The following is an 18,063-nucleotide window of genomic DNA, read 5'->3' as shown; positions in this document are numbered from 1 at the left end:
ATTCGAGCTCTAGTACTCTTATCTATTTGAACCAGCTAGCTGTCTCTCATGCAGCTTTAATGGCTTTAAAAAGCAATGACTTTTGGGACACCCAATATAATCCAATTTTGGTTTTCTTGAACTAGTTTTTATAGCACGGTCTTCATTTTTCCTAGCTTAAGTAGTAGATAATACAATTCTCCCCAACTCTTTTTTTCCCCACTCTCCTTTTTCCACTCTTCCTTTGAAATTCCATTCAAAATAGTTATAGAATGTATAAAGTACTTGGGAATCTACCTACCAAGACACACATGGGAGCTACTATATAAATGGAACTGTAAAATATACATTACCTAAATAATTGAAGAAATATTAATTACTGATGGCTGTGAGTAATTGATACTACAGGAAGTATCAATTTATCTTTTAATGAAGCTACAGGCTTAAACGCCCCCCCCCCCGAAAAAAACCAAAACCAAAACCAAAACCAAAACCAAAAAACAAAAACAGAAAACCAAACCCACCGTAGAGAGAAAGGGTTATGAGATTTCTTTTTAAAACCAAATTTTCTTATACCCTCTCATGTTTTATACTTACATTGCTTAGTTTTAGGCCATCCAGTTTCTTTGCATTGTATCCAAGCTAAATTATATTTAAGCAACTTTATTTATGGTAATGATTTTAAAAAATATTTGATTTAGTTGTAATGGCTTTTTTTTAGTATGTAAGCCATTCTCAGTTTATTGTACTTAGGAATATATATATATATATATATATATATATATATGTGTGTGTGTGTGTGTGTGTGTGTGTGTGTGTATATGTATATATAGTACAGAACATAGAATATAGAACAGGAACCCAAACCCAGAATATATCCATACACATCTATGTGTGTATAGATACATGTATACAATTTTTTAAAATAAAAATTTGAAAACAATGTTTAGTGATAAGCTTGGCTTGAGGCTAGCTTACTGTTTGAAGAATCTGGTTTTCCAGTTGGCATTTTTTTTTGTAAAGGTCAATCAGGTTATATAAAACACTTAAAGGAATCAAATAATTATTACTTATTTATTTCAGTATTTCTGGGATATGTGATTCTGTATCCATGTGGCCACTTCCTGTATTTCATAGTGCCTTAGTAAATTGTTGTGATTAAAAAAAAGCAAACCGGTTTAGCTATCATCAGGTCTGTATGGAAACTCCCACTTTATAGGACTTGGCTGGTACTTCTGAGCCTTTGAACATCCAAAGTCCTTTCCACCCCCTGATTTTCAAGGCACTGGGATAAGACTGCTCTGTGAATCAGAGTGGTGTTGGTAGCAGCTGGCATTTCTGTAGTGCTTTGAGATTTGAAATTCACTGACCTGTAATTACACCACATACCAAATTACACTATTTAGAACTGTGCCCCCAGAGCTACTCAATTGGGCATTCTCTTTGATCCAGCTACAGGAAGAAAGAGGAAGTAGTCACGTGGGTAGGTGTTAACCTCATTTGATCCTCACAACAGTCCTGAGAACAGGTACTATTAGAACCCCTATTTTATAGATGAGGAAACTGAGGCAAACAGAGGATAAGTGATTTGCCCAGGGTTACATAGCTAAATAAGTATGATTTGGAGGTTTCCTAATTCCATGTCCAGTTCTCTATCCACTAAACTATCTCACTACCTTTCGTGATTATATTTAGACTGTCCTCAAGCAAGGTAATGACCAAGTATTTGAAGAAAAGTTTAAATGAACATTTTTGATAACTTTTATGGTAAAATTTCTTGATTTTTTTTTTTTGATGGTTTGTAGGGGCTTTTCTGACTTTGACTTTTCTGTGTAGAAAAATTTTATTTCTTAGAATGGTGAATAGAATGTTTTAGAAACTACCACTTTTAGAAGAATGTTGAACAATGAACATGTAATACATTCAATTCAAAATTAATTTTTACAAGCTTTTACATTTACATTTACATTTACATTTTACAAGTGTTTATTTAGGGCTTCTGTGTGTTTGTTTATGTGGTGGAAGATAAAATAATTAGAAGTCTCGGTATCTGTACTTGAGTTTCCAGTTTTGTTAAAGATACAGATACACATAAAATAAGCAACTGGAGAATGATTTTAAGGCAGGATTTTTGCCTTTTTTTTTTTTGCATTTATATATATATTTTTTATTACTCTGAACTTAACAAATAACAAAAATATAAACATTTCTATATATCAAGCACAGAAAAAGAGGCTGGTATATGGAACTGCAAGTTGCTTACATACTTTTTTTTTTTGACTATGAAATCAATAATATATTTCAAAGTTATCCTTGTCTTTGTTTCCTTTGAATATTTCTATCCTTTTCTGTGCATTTAAAAATTGTTTCAAGGTCACTTTCCCCTTTTTTGGGTATCACTTTCACTAGTCAACAAACAGTATTAAAACAAAACAAAACAACCCCTTCCCTTGTAACAAGCATCATAAGGCAAAACAAATCCATACATTGACCATGTGTGAAAGTGTCTCATTTTGCAGCTCTGATTCATGTATCCGCCTCTTTGTCAGGAGGTGCACATTCAGAGTTCTTTAAGTTTTTCTTTAAAATATTGTAGTTGTTGTATATATTTTCCTGGTTCTGTTCATTTCCTTCTGCATCAGTTCATATTGATCTTCCCAGGTTTCTCTGAATCTACCTTTTCTATTACATTCATATACCACAATATCTGTAGCTATTCCCCAGTTAATGGGAAACCCGTTAGTTTCTATTTTTTTTTGCCACCACAAAAAAGAGCTACTGTAAACATTTTTGAACATAGAGGTCCTTTTCCTTTTTTTTTTTTAATCTCTTTGTGGATATTGGCTTAGTACTTGTGTAGCTGGATCAAAGGGTATGCACAGGTTAGTAACTTTTGGGGTATAGTTCCAAATGGTTTAATTTGATATGTGGTAACAACAAACTGAGAGGTCAGTCTATTAATATTTTCAGTGGAGTTGTTATTTATTATTATTATTATTTTTTTTTTTTTTTTACATTTTGAATTACGGGAGATAGGGATAATGTTAACTCTAGACTTGAACTCCATTGAAGGAAGAGTCATTAGTCCAAATTTTGACTTTTAAGTGAAATCTAATGACTAATTCTTGCTCCCTGCTTACTGGGGCCTACTGTGGGTTTGGAGGTTTGGGATGAGTGGTATAATTAGCTTGTCAAAATATTTGACAAAAGTGGTTTTTGGTTAGTTTTCAAAATAGGACTGCTCCTGTGTATGGAAGGGTTAATGAACTGTTGGAGAAGGTGCGGCTATTTGATACTTAATAGGTTTTTGCTATACAAATCACATCCATTGTCAAATAAGATGCCAAAGTCATATTACATCCTGGATAATTATGGTTATCATTGGTGACTTACTTGGTTGTAGATAGGGGCCCCCAGCCTATGAGTTGCCCCAGAACTTTACAAGTTCAAGCAGTGTGCTGTATTTATTTCTCCTTCTCTTCTAACACTCTACCTCATTTTTTTCTTTAAAAAATATTTTCTTTAAGATGGTGATTGGGAGGGAAAAACACAACTTTGTTAATAACGTGTCTCTGATAAGGGTCAGATCTCCAATATGAGTATGGAACCCTCAGAATTTCTGTCCAGAACAGAAACAAAGTATATACAGAATGATTTGGAGGTAGTCTCATAGGGAAGGCACTAGGATGCCTGGGAAAGGTTTCTTACAGAATGGAGGTTTAGCACCAGGGTCAGGAGTGAGAAACCTTCGGCCATGAGGTCACATGTGGTCTGGGTGACCAGGAGAATAGTGGTAGTCTTGATAGTAATAGGGAAGTTAGGAAGAGTAAGTTTGGGAGAGAGGGGAATGGAGGGTTTCAGAAAAACCTGTGTAAGCTGATATAGAATGAAGTTAGCAGAACAATTTATATAACAATGTTTTTTTTAAAAACAATTTTGAAAGACTTCAGAACTCATTTCTACACAGTAACCAACCCATGATTCCAGAGAAATAGTGATGAAAAATGCTACCCAGCTCCTGACATAGGTAATGGATTCATTGTACAGATCAAGGCAGGTATTTTCTGAAATGGCCAATATGGGAATTTGTTTTGCTTGACACTGCCTATTTGTTATAAGGATTTTATTTTCATATTTTTTTAAAATTGGGGGTGTATGATAGGGGAATTAAAAATAAATGCTGACCTCTGTCCCCCAAGTTTGAAAGTGAAAAAGGTTAGTATATAGTAGTATCCCCCATCCCTCCCAAAATTCTCCCCCATAAAAAAGGAAAGAAGAGAAAGAGAGGAGGGTAACTGAAATGGTTTATTTGGAAAATGCGCAGAAGACAATGAGGGAAGGTCAGAAGGAATTATATACAGACAAGATAGCTTTGAAAGTTACATGTTGAATTTGTTATTTATTTGGAAGGAAAAGACACACCATACATAGACCAAAATGCCAGTTTTTTTTACTTTGTTTTTTTTTTTTTTGGTGTTAAGGCCAAACTTAAGGAAAAAAAGGTACTCACAATTTGACTTCTTTATATCTTCTTTTTTTCACTTACATTATTTTGGTGTATGTGTGTTTTCTTGGTTCTGTTTTATTTTCACTTTGCATTATTTAATACAAGTCTTCTATGTTTCTGTGAATTCTGCATATTTTTAATTTATGATGGTTTAGATACTGAAATACATGCAGCCTTCCCTAATTGATGGATACCCACTTTTTTCCTGCCAAAAATGCTGCTATGAATATTTTGGTTAGAAAATGACTTTTTCTTTAGGCATTTGACCTCCTTTGGCTATATATCCAGTAATGGGATTGCTGTTTGGAAGAGCAAGAACAACTGAATCACTTTTCTTGCATAATTGGATATTTCCCAGAAAGACTGATACAGTTCACAGATCTATTAGCAGTGTATGAATGCATGTGTCCTCCCACAGACTCTTCAGTAGTGACTGTTTTCTTTTTGGGTCAGTTTGGCCAACTTACTGGGTGTGGGAGAGGAATCTTAGATGTTTGAACTTGCCTCTCTCCTGGTTATTTTAATATTGAGTTTCTTAGATGAAATAATTTGTATAAAGCACTTTGCAAACTTGAAAGTGCTATATAAAATGTGAACTGCTCTCCTTATTCTCCTTTCCAGTCATGGGAACTAGCCAGGGATCTCTTCCTTTTTTAGCTCATTGCTCTCATCCTGGACAGGGTCTAACTTCTGTTCTCTGAAATTGGAACAGAGGTGGATAACTCATAGTTTGAGCATTGAACATGCCCTTCTCAATAGAGAAGGGAGTTTAACAGGATATAAGGCAAGTTAGGTGAACTGGATTCTACTCCTCAGTTTACCTTTCTGTGCTTAGGGAAAGTCATTTAATCTATGGAACTTAGTTTTCTTCTCATCTGTAAAATGAAGGGGTATGGGGTGAACCAGGCAATTTCTGAAATCACTTCCAGCTCAAAAATTCCGTGACTTAACAGATTTTTATTGTTGTTCAGTTGTTTCAGTTACATCTTGACTCTTTGTGACCCCATTTGGGGTTTTCTTGGTAAAGTATTGGAGTGGTTTCCCATTTCCTCCTTCAGCTCTTTTTTCATAGATGAGGAGACTGAGGCAGATAGGGTTAAGTGACTTGCCCAGGGTCACACAGCTAGTAAGTGTCCGAGACCAAATTTTAACTCACAAAGATGAGTCTTCCTCACTCCATGCCTGGCACTCTATCCACTGTGCCATGTAGCTACTGTTAACAGATTTATACCTAGCTGAGTTTGTGTGGTGCTGATATAGGTAGTGAAAGAATTGCATTCCAGTGTGAAGTACCATAATCTGATCCCTACACAGAAACCATCTCATGTCTCTCTAGCTAGGTAGGATGTTGCTGATGAGACATGTGTCTAATGATTTGGCTTTTATAGTTTAAATAAAATTTTGTTTTGAGTTTTTTTTTTTTCTTTGAAATGACCCCTTGGTGGATAGAAATTTGAATGCTCAGATTTTCCAGATTGAGAGAATTTCCTATTCTTGACATATGTTTATTTCACGTACCAGTGATTTAATAAAGTGAGGGTATTTCTTCCATTAATAATGATTTCAACTTCTCTATACCTCAGTTTTTGAGTTGCTATGGTTCAAAAAGTTAATTACCTGGTTGCCAAGTTTGTGGTGTTAAGTATCTCCAAGATGCAATGGGATGATCTTTGGGTGACAGTTATGGTGGTTTCTTGCTGGGCCACTTCTTAGCTTTCCAGCTAGACATGGCTAGCCTTGGCTTAGACAATATCCCCTCCAGGCCAAGAAGAAACATTCAAGTGGGATACTCAGGGTGGTTAATTGTGACATGGGAGCCAATTCATCTAATTAGTACTTAATTTACACCTTGTCTCGAATGGTTCCTTTGGAAATCCTTGACTGATGGTTTTCCTTTTCAGTGCTATGGCAGCAGACATACAAAATGTCATCTTAGTAGTTTTGAGATATCTGTAGTGTTTGATTTTTCCTTTAAAGAAAAAGTTATTTTGTAATGAAATGATCAAATGAAAAAGCATCACGTTGTTTCCCAGCCTACAGGAGGAGCTAGAGTAATGCTTTTTCCTCCTCATAATTTTCTGGTAGTGAGTTAAAATTGTTCTTTTTTAGCTTTTGTGCCATCCCCGTTTTTAATACCCTCAATTTAATGCCTCCTACAATTTGATTGGTAGTTTTATAATCGTAATTTTTCATTTTTGGTGACTTTACATACAAACGATTTTATACAAGGCAGTAAATTACTATTAACTTAAATGTATCCAATCTCATTTTTGAGGGAACAGTGTTTGTACGGTGGAAAGTTATAGATTTGGAGTCAGAAGACCTAGGTTTGAATCTTGGTCTTCGATTTTTGTAACCTTGGGCAAGTCAATTAAGCCCTGTAGGCCTTAGTTTCCTCATTTGTAAAATAACGGTGTTACACCAGGTTACCTTTTTAGATATAAATCTATGATCTGTATGTGTGTGGGGGGGATAGTGGTGGTGGACAGGGACTGTGGGGAGTGTAGTTGTGGACGTATTTTAGTGTGCTTTTTACTTTATTTTGACTCAATCCATAATTTCATTTTTGTATTCCTCAATGAGGAATTTCCCTCCATTAATGCTGATCAGCAACTTTGTCATGGCTGTACAAATGGTTCCCAGATATATAATATCAATGCCTAGTCATTCTCCTAAGTTCCAGTGCGCAATCACCAACTGTCTTGGTCATCTTTAACTGGAATGTCTTGTAGACATTTCAAATGCAGCGTGTCCAAAATAGTGTTCTTTCTTATCTCCACCCCACCCCCTTTTGAACCTCCCTGTTACTGTTGAGTGGTACCCTCATCCTCCCAGTCACTTAGGCTTGCAAGTGTCAGAGTCATTCTTGTCTTCTCATCCATCTCACCCATACAGTCTGTTTTCTAAATATTTTCATTTCAACTTTCAACACCATCCCTTATGGGCTTCCCCTTTTCTCTGCTCACATTGCCACCAGCTTAATTAAGGCCCTTACTGCTTTTTAGCTGGACCATTGCCATAGTTTTCTGGCCTCGCTTCTCCCAACACTAATCTATCCTGCATTCAGTTGCCAAAGTGAATTTCCCAAAGTATAGGTCTGCCCATGTTATACTTTCTTATTCACTTGGTGGTTCCCTGTTACCTCCAAGATCAGATATAAAGTCCTCGGTTTGGCTTTAATGCTTGTCATAAACTGGTCGTCTCCTCCCTTATACTTTATCTCTTATACTTCACTTGCCTCCACATACTCTGATCCAGTCTCAGTGTCCTCTTTGCTTTACCTCACACATATGATCTGCATCACGTCTGCATGCCTGTGCACTGACTGGCCCCCGTGCCTGGAATACAAGGCCTCTCATCTCTCTCTCTTCACTTCCCTTGGCTTTCTTTAAGACTCAGCTCAAATCCTACCTACAAAAGTTCACTTTTAATCACAACTAACATATACCTGAAAGACATTATGATACAAGTAACTAAAGGCATAATGTCTTTCAGGTATATGTTAGACTTTTTTTTCTTTCTGTTTTTAAAGTGTGACATAAGCTACTGGGTAATGTGATTAAAAGTGAACTTTTGTAATATTTGCCGTCTTGTTAAGTGGACATTAAAGGCAGTTTGATAAAATAGGCTATTTATTTAAACAACTAGCATTTATTAAGCAGTGTGCTACGGAATGAAATAGAGGTAAAAAGCCATGATTGAACTATTACAGCTGTTTTGTTGACTATTTGGAGACTCATAAACAGATAGCAGTAAATGGCAAAACTATTATTGGAGTACTTTACAGCATTTTTTACTTGGGGGGGCCTGCTTCAGATTTCTCTTATGTTTTTGACTTTCTACTTAATTAAACTCAAAAAATAGGTTAAACTTTGTTTTTTTTTTTCTTCTGATATGATCCTTCTGTTTTTTCGATTTGTAGAACACTCTTGAGTCTTTGGAAGCCCCGGAAACCCTGGCTGATGTACCTGAACATGTGTTTCGAGGGCTTCCTGAGGAAGTGAGGCTTTTTCCATCTGCTGTTGACAAGACACGGATTGGTGAGTGTCACAGTTAGGAAGAAACATTAGACCAATTTAGCAAAAAAAAAAAAAAAGTAACCTTGGAATGCTATCTAATTTTTCAGATTTTAAGGTAAGGAAATTATCTACATGTTTATTCTTTGACTTGAATAGATGCAACAGTAGTTATGAATTTTGCAACTTTTATCTCAGGTTAAAAATGAATTAAAATGAGGCAGGGAACTTTAAAAAGTTACCGTAAAAAGAAAGTAAATGAGAGTAGTTGCTGCCTAAAAATTGTGTGGTTGTGGCTTGTCCCTTGGTTCTCAAAGAGGACCATAACATCAGGAAGATGAAAACATGACTTGCAGTTGACTTTGATTTGAGTGAGGGAGGGCTGTGTAAGGTCCCCAGCCTCACTTTCGCCTCCAGAGCCATCTGGGTCCAGTGGCCAGATATAGAACAGGATGACTGAAGATGGCTCAGGATGCAGTGGGAGATCCTGGCCCTTTTAAGCTAAGGTCTTTTCAAGTTCTCACTCAAGTGAGGCAACGCCCATTAATTGAGTAGGCTTCTTTAAGAAGTGAGTCAAGGGATGGCCTCTTTAATAAAAAAAAAACTCTCAGGGTTGCTGCCAAAAGAGAAACAATTACTATTTACATTCTCTCAGAGCCAGGAAGGTCCAAAAAATAACCATGGAGTGGTGCTTGGGCAGGGACCTATTGTTGTCCAAATAAGATTATATCAAAGTACTTTAAAAGTTTCTTTGAATATAAAATAGTCATGATAGCCCATTTCCTTTATGGTCCTTCATAGTTTTCACGGTACTATCAAATATTACTCAAATATAACTATCCTTATAATATTACTGTAATTTAGGCAGGGCAGGTATTTCTGAACAGATAAGAAAACTGGTTTAATTAGAGGCTTATTAGGAATTCAGCAGATCCAGAATTCCTGAATTGCAACAAAACAGTTGAATCTCCAGATAAGAAAGGGAGGAAAGTGGGTTGGTATTACAATTAGATGAATTCAGCTAGCAAAAAGAATTAATTAGTGGTGTTGGAAGTAGTTTCTAGTGTTGTCCCCAAGGGTTCTGTCTGAGTTCTGTTCTGTCCCAGAGCTGTGGGGATGGATAGATCAAGTGAGGGTTTTTTAAAGACTGGGGGGACATAGACATGTTTGTGGGCAGTAGGGGATGAGCCAGCAGACAGGGAGAGATTGAAGATAAGTGGAGATGAGGGGGGCAGTCTGCTGGAGGAGTTGGTATAGAATGAGATCACTTGTGCCTGTAGAGGGGTTGGCCCTGGTATCCAGGAGTAAGGCTCTTTTTGTGTGAGACAGGGTGAAGGAGGAAATTGATTATATAAAAAAAGGTATTGATAAAACTGTAAAATTTGTATAACATGTTGTAGAAGTTTCCCAGGAACCAAAGTCAAACCTCTTGGCCAGTGTTTTACAGATTGCATTTGCTTCCCCTTTCTCAAAATTGAGACACCTGCCCTTCTTATGCCTGCAGAACTTCTCATGTTATCTGTAGCCTTTCAAAAATCAGAGTGCAAGTAGCTCAGCAAATTTATCCTCTATTTCTTGCAACACTCAAGAAAGTAGTTGGTAAAGGCCCAGCGGGCCACCTTCACTGGACCCCACTTTCATCCCTGCTTTGATCCTCATCCCCAACAAAGCTAAAAAACGACACCGCTCTTGTCTCCCTTTGCTTTCCTCACTAGTCTTAGCATGCCTTGAGCTTACACAGTCCTGACACTAGTCTTGTCTCACACCACGTCACAATTTTATATCTCTACTCAATTACTTGCTGTTTCCATCTTCTTTTTCAAATCTGAGTTGGTTGGTGAGCTTGTTTTGTATCCACTTCTGACTCTTTAGGCAACAACTTCTTTCCTCCCCATTGTAGTTATTCCTCTTTGTGACTTCAGAATTTCATTTTTGAGAACTTCCTATCCCCCCGATCTGATTTTCTATAAAGATAGTCTACAAAATCCTAATAATCCTTTATCCATATTCTTTGAAATTTACGTTTGACTTAGGTGTCACTAAACATTAACAAGAGCAAGTCACATTGAATTATGTTGGAGTTGGGACTATGGAGTTGACATATAAAATTTAGACAAACATCAGAAGCAGAATGGGAGGAGGGACCTTAAGAAGAGGATGTATTCCAACTTGCCCCAAATGATATGAAAATGTGTTCTCTTTCACTTTTTATCTGAGTATAACATAACAGATCATTGTGCATACGTAAATCCATTACTATGCACACAAATGGGGAAGTGTCAGTGTACAGCTTAAGTAGCGTGAACCAAGACAGGGTCCTAGACCCTCCCTCCCTATCCTGGCCTTGCCCTACCCTCAAACAGTAGAGATAGAAGAGAGTTCAGATCATGTTTTCTGAAGCCCCTATCTAAAGCACATCCTAGAGAACCTGTCTCTAGGCTTTTGCGCAGGCTGTCCCCCACGACTGAAATGCTCTCTTTCCTCACCTCTGCCGCTGAGAATACATTTCTGGCTCCTTTCAAAGCTTAACTAAGGTACCACCTCCTACACAAAGCCTTTCCTCCAGTTGCGGTTGCCTTCCCCTGAAATGCCTTTGTATATGTTTTATATTTATATGTGTATACTTCTTGTTTCCCCAATAGAATGTAATCTGTTTCAGGTCCCGGACTGTTTTGTCTATATCTACATATTTCCATTGCTTAGGATAAAGCCTAGGACTTACTGAACACTTAATGCTTTGTGAATGAATAGAGAGAGGAACCAAAGAGATCTCAAAAGGCCTTGATCCAATGAGATAAACTTGGGGGATGAATGTAAAGTCTTACCTCTTGGGTTAAAAACCAAACTAAGCCAAACAAACTTCTCATGGCTATTTAGGAGATCTTCAGTGGACTGAAAGCTTAACGCGAGTCAACAGTGGGGTATGGAAACCAAAAAAGATTATAGACCTGGGGTCAGACCACATTGAGAGTATTTTTTTGGGGGGAGGTGTTAAATTTTAAGAAGGATATTGATAAGTTGGAGCATGTCCTAGGAAATGCTGGAATCAGGGAGGTGTAGGACCTACAATTTATGAGTTCTGAGGTTTCTTTGAAAGAATCAAAGGTGTTTGATCTAGAGAAGGTTAAGTCTTGGGGGAGGAGCATATCTATCTATCTTCTAAGAGTGCCTAATATTTTGTAGCTGTTAGATCAGTTTTTGATTAATTGAAAAAATATGTGAAGGAAATTAATATGATAGAGAGATCAGATTTATTCTGCTTGACTCTAGACAGCAGAGCTGGGAACCGTGGGTCAGTACTGCAAAGAGGCAAGTTTAAGCTTGAGATAAGATAAAACTTTACTAATGCAACTATCCCAGAGTATCTTGGGTTCTCTTTTATTGAATGTCTTTAAATTTTGGATGGATATCGTGGTTGTTTGGTTTTCATACCAGTTGTCCTAAGTGGTGTATAAGATTCTTTTTAAGTCTGGCATTATGTGATTTCTAAGAAAAGGCAAAGAGCTAATTTATAGTTTAATAATGAAGTTTTAGCTGTAAAATATAGCAAACTTGTTGCAGAATGAGTCCACTCACCTTAAATTTTGTTTATAATTAATACTTAGCAAATAAAACTATAAGATTATAGGAAAATTTGAATTGTACTCAATCAGCCAAGTAATAAAGCATTCTGGATAGAAGATTTTTCATTATGATTATTCCATAAGCTTTAAAGTTGTGAAGGGACCTTATCTGCTGTAATGCTCTTGTGTTATGGAGAAAATATAGATCCAAAGAGTAGAAGTGAACCAAGTTCATGTGGTTAATAGGAGTAGCAGAACTGGAGCCTGCATTTGACTCCTTTGACTTTGAGACTTTTATATTTAAACTATTTTTCATGGAAATCTTGCAAAATGTGTTTTGTGCTAGACGCTTACATAGAATATTCTGAAAATAATTTAGTTTTTTCTTAATGATTCAGGGTCCTCATCACTTACTTTCACTACTGTACTGGAGTACAGTGATGTTCCCAGGGCTTATTAAGGTATATTAGGCTATTTGCCCCTATACAAAATGACTCTATATGGTTAGGCATTTTGAGTTCTGTCTCTGGTATTCCCAGTGCTTCCTTTCCTATGTAGTCAGGCTGGCATCTGTTAGTTCTAATAGCGTATATTCCTATGGTGATCTCCCTATCTCTAGTAAGTTTAATAAAAACTAATAAAACTTCTCTTAATCTGCTAAGGGTTTGAAATGAACCCTGTTTGCTTGTTTGGCTTTTGTATGAAATAACAACACGGAAGATGGAGGACCCACGGGCCCTCTCGGAGGAGGAAAATACTTGTTTGTTCTCTCGGGCAACATGGACTTTGACATTCCCGTGGGCTGCCTGGGAGGGTCTTTGGGGGAAGCTTCCTTCCTAATTTGCTTTGGATAGATGGGACTGGATAAGTAAAGTGTTACTTTATGTCATGAAAATACTGTCTTGTGATTTTAATTTTGTTTTCATAGTTTTTGATCAAACTAAACTTATGAACGGGTGAGCATTGGCCAGTGAATTACACAGCTATGAAAAGATCCCTTATGTGGTAGTTCCAGTTTTGTTTATCTTTTAGATGTGACCCATTCCTAATGAAAGATAAGATGTAATCATGACTATTTAAGATGAAATGTAATTAATTTATGTAGTGAAATTTATCCATTTGATGTGGTGATTTGTGTATATTAAGTTGTCCTATAAAGTATTTCTTTTAAATTAATAATAATTTGGATCTTTTATGTAACTATAATGGATTAAAATAATTTTAAAGTAAATAATTTATTTAAATATTTGTCCTTAAATATAATACAAATCCATTTAAAATATAATGTTTAGTTTTGTGATATATATAGTTTTGCGTTCTTTTGATATGTTAAAATATTTGTACTTTTTTCTTTATTGTTACACAAATTTTTTGTTGAGCCATTTTGTTAATGAAATGTTACTTTTATGCTAAGCTAGCCTTTTGTGCTCTACCCTTGTTTACTTTATGAATCTTGCATTTATTTTTACTCTTTAAAAACTCAGTAACTCAATCATGTTGTTGCTGATTTTACCTAACAGGTGTCTGGGCTGCAAAATCAATTTTAAAAGGGAAAAAGTTTGGCCCATTTGTTGGTGACAAGAAGAAAAGATCTCAAGTGAAGAACAATGTGTACATGTGGGAGGTGAGTATACACATGGTTCTGAGCCGAGCTGTGGACAAGGGTTATATGGATTCTTTTTGAACATTTGATTTTTTTCCCCTGAAGATTTGACATTTCCTAATCTACTTAGGAATGTTTACATTAAATGAAATATTCTTCCTTGGAGCACAAATAAGAGATTGTACAATTATTTTGCTTCATGAGACTGAAACTTAGCTATGTTCTGCACTGTATCACCTGCAGTTTTATATTTAGCCCTAATCATAGTGTTAGTCTTTGCAATAAGATCTTGACCTCCTATAAAATGGTCTGTCACTTTATAGGGCTATATATATATATATGTCCTGTGAAAAACATTTGATACAAATTTAAAAGTTTTTAGGATTTCTAAAATTATGAGAAATTAAGATGTAACACTTTCCTTAATTTCAAAGGAAAGGGTATTTTGGTATTTTTTCTTTTCATTTAGCACTACAGACTTTTAAAAAATACAGATCCTTTTCAGAAAGAGTATTCACTCTTGTTCGCCTTTCCCATTCCCTTTATAAATTTATTTTTACAGGGAAATTGATTTAATTTAAAATACTGATTGACTTAGATCGAACACAATGTTTGTTTAGTTGTTTGGATTTATATACTTTATCCCTTGTGCCGACAATACAGAGTGCCAGACATGGAGTTGGGGAGATTCTTGAGTTCAAATCTGGCCTTAGATGCTTACTAGCTGTCTGACCCTGGGCAAGTCACTTAACCTTGTTTACTCAGTTTCCTCATCTGTCAAATGAGGTGGAAAAGGAAATGGCAAACCTCTCCAGTATCTTTGCCCAGAAAACCCCAAATTGGGTCACAGAATTGGACATGACTGAAACAGCTGAACAAAAACAAAAACAAAATTATATACTCATTGTTTTTCAGAGTGCATTTGTATATGTAAATATGTACACATACATATATACATATAAATATATATAATATTATTATTGTTATAATGAGTCTAGTAGGTTGTATTCCCAGCACTTAACACAATACCTGGCATATGGTAAGTACTAAATAAATGCTTGCTTGTTGATGGATTGACTGACTGACTATAATATTAAAAATAGTGATCGGCAATTATATAGTACTTTAAAGATTACAGAGTACCTTCTTTGCACCACCACTTTGGGATAGGTGGTATAAGTATTCTTGTCCCCTTGTCATAGATGAGGAAACAGATATTCAAGGAGGGTGATCCTTCTGGCTCTCATGTGAAGTGCTCGTGTCTTTTACAATGTGCTGAGGTAGCATCTTTTCACAGAAAATGGCGGGAGTAGATGAGCTCTCCACAGGAGAGTTCAAAGAAATTACGAGAAAAGAGGACTGGAGACTGAACTGGGGAGAAGACCCACTTTTAGGGGCTAGGAGTGGAACAAAGATGAGTGGGTGAAAGAGCTAGAAAGGGAGTAGTGAGAAAGGTGGGAAGAAGGAGGGAGCATCAGGCCAGTGCAGGCCACGTAAACCAGGAGAGGAGAGAACAGCAAGAAGTAGGATGTGTATCAATATCATGTGTCATTGTGAGGTTAAGGATGAATGATTAAACAATATTTTGGAACTACTTTGTCATAGTCGTTAGGTAATATTTTGACCTAGCAATTTAAAATAAGGTCCTCATTTTGGGTTTACTGATTTGTATGGGATATTAAATATTTAATTTTGGGAGAAATTTTCTCTATTATTTATTTCTCCCCCTTCTCTTCCCCCCAAAAAAGAAGGAAAAGGATAGAGTCAGTAAATTGCCGGGCTCTTTATTTATTTATTTATTTTTTAATTACAAGTGTTGAAGAGAATATGGTTTCATGAAGCTTAGCACACATGGAAAGAAAATTGTGAGTTAAATATAGGGCCTTAAATGCTGTCCAAGCAATGTGTAGGTAGTAGTAAGCCATTGAATATTTTTAAGCAGGTCAGATCTTTGTAGAAGAAAGATTAAGCTGGTCGTGGTATGGAGGAGGGATTTGAGTGGGAGAGAATGGGAGTAGAAAAACCAGTTAGCAGTCTGTCTTAATAGTTGAGGCAGAATAAAAACAGCAAAAGAAATCTGAGACATAGGTTCCTAAATAGAAAAGATGCTTAAAATCCTAATCATATGGAAATTTATGGATAATATCATTCCCATAGGTATAATGACCATGCTTTCTAGATTATTTGCTGTTTGTTGAGTTGAGATGGTTGAAACAGTGGAGAGGGCACATAAAATAAACTGAGAACATGTTCAATGATAGTAAATCCATATGCTAGCCCCTCAGATTTAGCAGAAGAATTCTCTGGATTAGAGAATAGCCAAAATAATAGGGAAATCATACCTGGAGGAGTTGGCTGTAATGTGACTGAAAGAGCAATAAACATGGTATTAGAAAACCTGAATTCTGATCTTTTTTGACTCTCTCTGTCTTTCCCTCTTACTGTCTCTGTCTGTTTATCTCTGTTTTTTTCTATATATGTTCTTTTACTTGTCCTGGGTCACAGATCCTCAGGCCTCTTGTTTTACATATCCTCTGTCCCTTGGAAATGTATGTAGAGAAGCCTATCCTGATCTCTCAGTTACCAGTCCCTTTCTGCTGTTATGTTTTACTGTTTTGTGTGTATGTATAAATGTATGTCTATATGGATGTATGTACTAATTTTTATTTATGTGGCGTATATTTTTATATGTACTTGTATCACTATTAGAATGTAAATTCATTGACGGCAGTAATTGCTTCCTTCTTTATACTGGTATCTCCAGTGCCTCACAGTACCTGGCATATAGTAGACACTTAATAAAGACTTATTGATTGATTGAGGGATTTGTAAAATAAGGGATGTGGTTTAAGTGATCATTCAGGTTCCTTTCAGCTCCAAATTGTGTTGTCATCTTCCCTTTTCTCTCTTATTCTTTTGCAAGATAAGATTATTCCTGAAAGCTGTGAGAACCCAAACCTTTAGGGTGAGGTTTTTAATGGATAGTAGAAATATAAATAGCAGTGAAGTTTGTTTTTATTGATTGAGGTTTTTATCTCAGGTATGTACAGCTAAAATTCCATTACAACAAATTCAAAATTAGTCCATCTAAAATATTTCAATTAATTGGAAGTTGGTGGTAATAAATGACTGGTGCATTTGCTAGACAGCGATCCAGAAAAATCGCTCTCTGTTTGCTCTGTGCACAGATAAGGCAGAAAATGAAGTGGGTGGAAGGAAGTAGTTAGAATACTGAGAAAAGAAAAGAAAAAAGTTTTTTTTCTTACCTTCTCAGTGCTGCAGTGAAGGAAGCTTATTTTCCCTGCCCTCCTCTCTTTGCATATGTGGGCTCCTGGATGTTTATGTATGTGTGCTTTCTCTTGATTAGTAGCTTGGAGCCTTCAAGGGGAGGAGAGAGTTAGGGTGATGAAAGGAAATGGAATACTTTAGTTCTCTTTTCTTCCTTCTCAGCCTTCAGTTTTCACCTGGAAAATAAAATTTGAATTTTAAAGTGTTGGAATAGACCTTAGAGATCATCCTCTTTGAAGCTGTTTTTAAAAAATCTGTAAAGTGGGGATAAAATACCTGCAGTACCTCACATGGTGGTTATGAAGCTCAGCTTGGGTGGGGGAGAGGGGAATGGGAGAATGTTAGAGGCAGTTACGTGCTATGATAAGAGAGAATGCTGACTTTGGAGTCAGAAATATCCTGCTTCTGATACTTCCTAGCTGTGTGAACTTGGGCAAGTTATGTAACCTCTGTTTGCCTTAGTTTCTTCATCTGTAAAATTGGAATAAGCATACCTACCTCTCAGGAGTGATATGAAAATCAGATCCAATAATACAGTCAATTCTCAATGTTCCTAGAAAATGGCACAAAAGTAAAAAATGTGAATGTTGATACATTGAACCTCTGAGAAATAGGGGGCTAGGTTCCTGTGACCACCAAAAATTATAATCTTTTGCTAGAGATTGCTAAAAATGCACTTTTCTACATGCAGTTCTTTATAACAAAGCACTTATTCTGATAATATATGCTTTTTCTACCACAATAACCATGAAATAACCCATGAAATACAATACACAAAATAAAATTGGTAGCATTTTTTTCTCGCTAGTAATTCCATGACCTTTTGTGCTAACATCTCAATTAAGAAAACAAACATAAAAACATGGATTTTGGACAGTATTCGTTTTTCATAACATATCTACAGTATCATAAATACTCTACAGCAAATAAGATTCTTAAAACCAAAACATGTTTTAACCTGAATTTTACCTCCCACTGTGTCAAATGGCTGTGTAAGGGCATTGTACTGCTGTAAACCTCTGTAAGGGTATTGTACTGCTAGAAACCTCTCTACCTTGGCTGCCCTCTGAATATTAAGAAAGAGGGTGCTGGGACTCAAGCTATTGC

The 18,063-nt window shown here is 36.2% G+C and overlaps 1 protein-coding gene across 2 annotated transcripts in view; it reads left to right on the top strand.

The window, feature by feature from the left end:
- PRDM2 (PR/SET domain 2) overlaps positions 1 to 18,063 on the top strand; it is a 195,575-nt gene that overhangs the window by 28,035 nt on the left and 149,477 nt on the right. For both annotated transcript variants that reach the window (XM_027859786.1, XM_027859787.1), the window contains exons 3-4: positions 8,409 to 8,526; positions 13,586 to 13,689. In XM_027859786.1, coding sequence (XP_027715587.1) covers positions 8,409 to 8,526; positions 13,586 to 13,689 — 222 coding nt within the window. The remainder of the gene's footprint in view (positions 1 to 8,408; positions 8,527 to 13,585; positions 13,690 to 18,063) is intronic.

This window comes from Vombatus ursinus, unplaced genomic scaffold, assembly GCF_900497805.2.
Source record: "Vombatus ursinus unplaced genomic scaffold, bare-nosed wombat genome assembly UNPS02014172.1, whole genome shotgun sequence".
In the NCBI taxonomy this organism is placed as follows: domain Eukaryota; kingdom Metazoa; phylum Chordata; class Mammalia; order Diprotodontia; family Vombatidae; genus Vombatus; species Vombatus ursinus.
The sequence above is the reverse complement of the archived record's forward strand: the minus strand, read 5'-3'. Positions and strand labels throughout refer to the sequence as shown.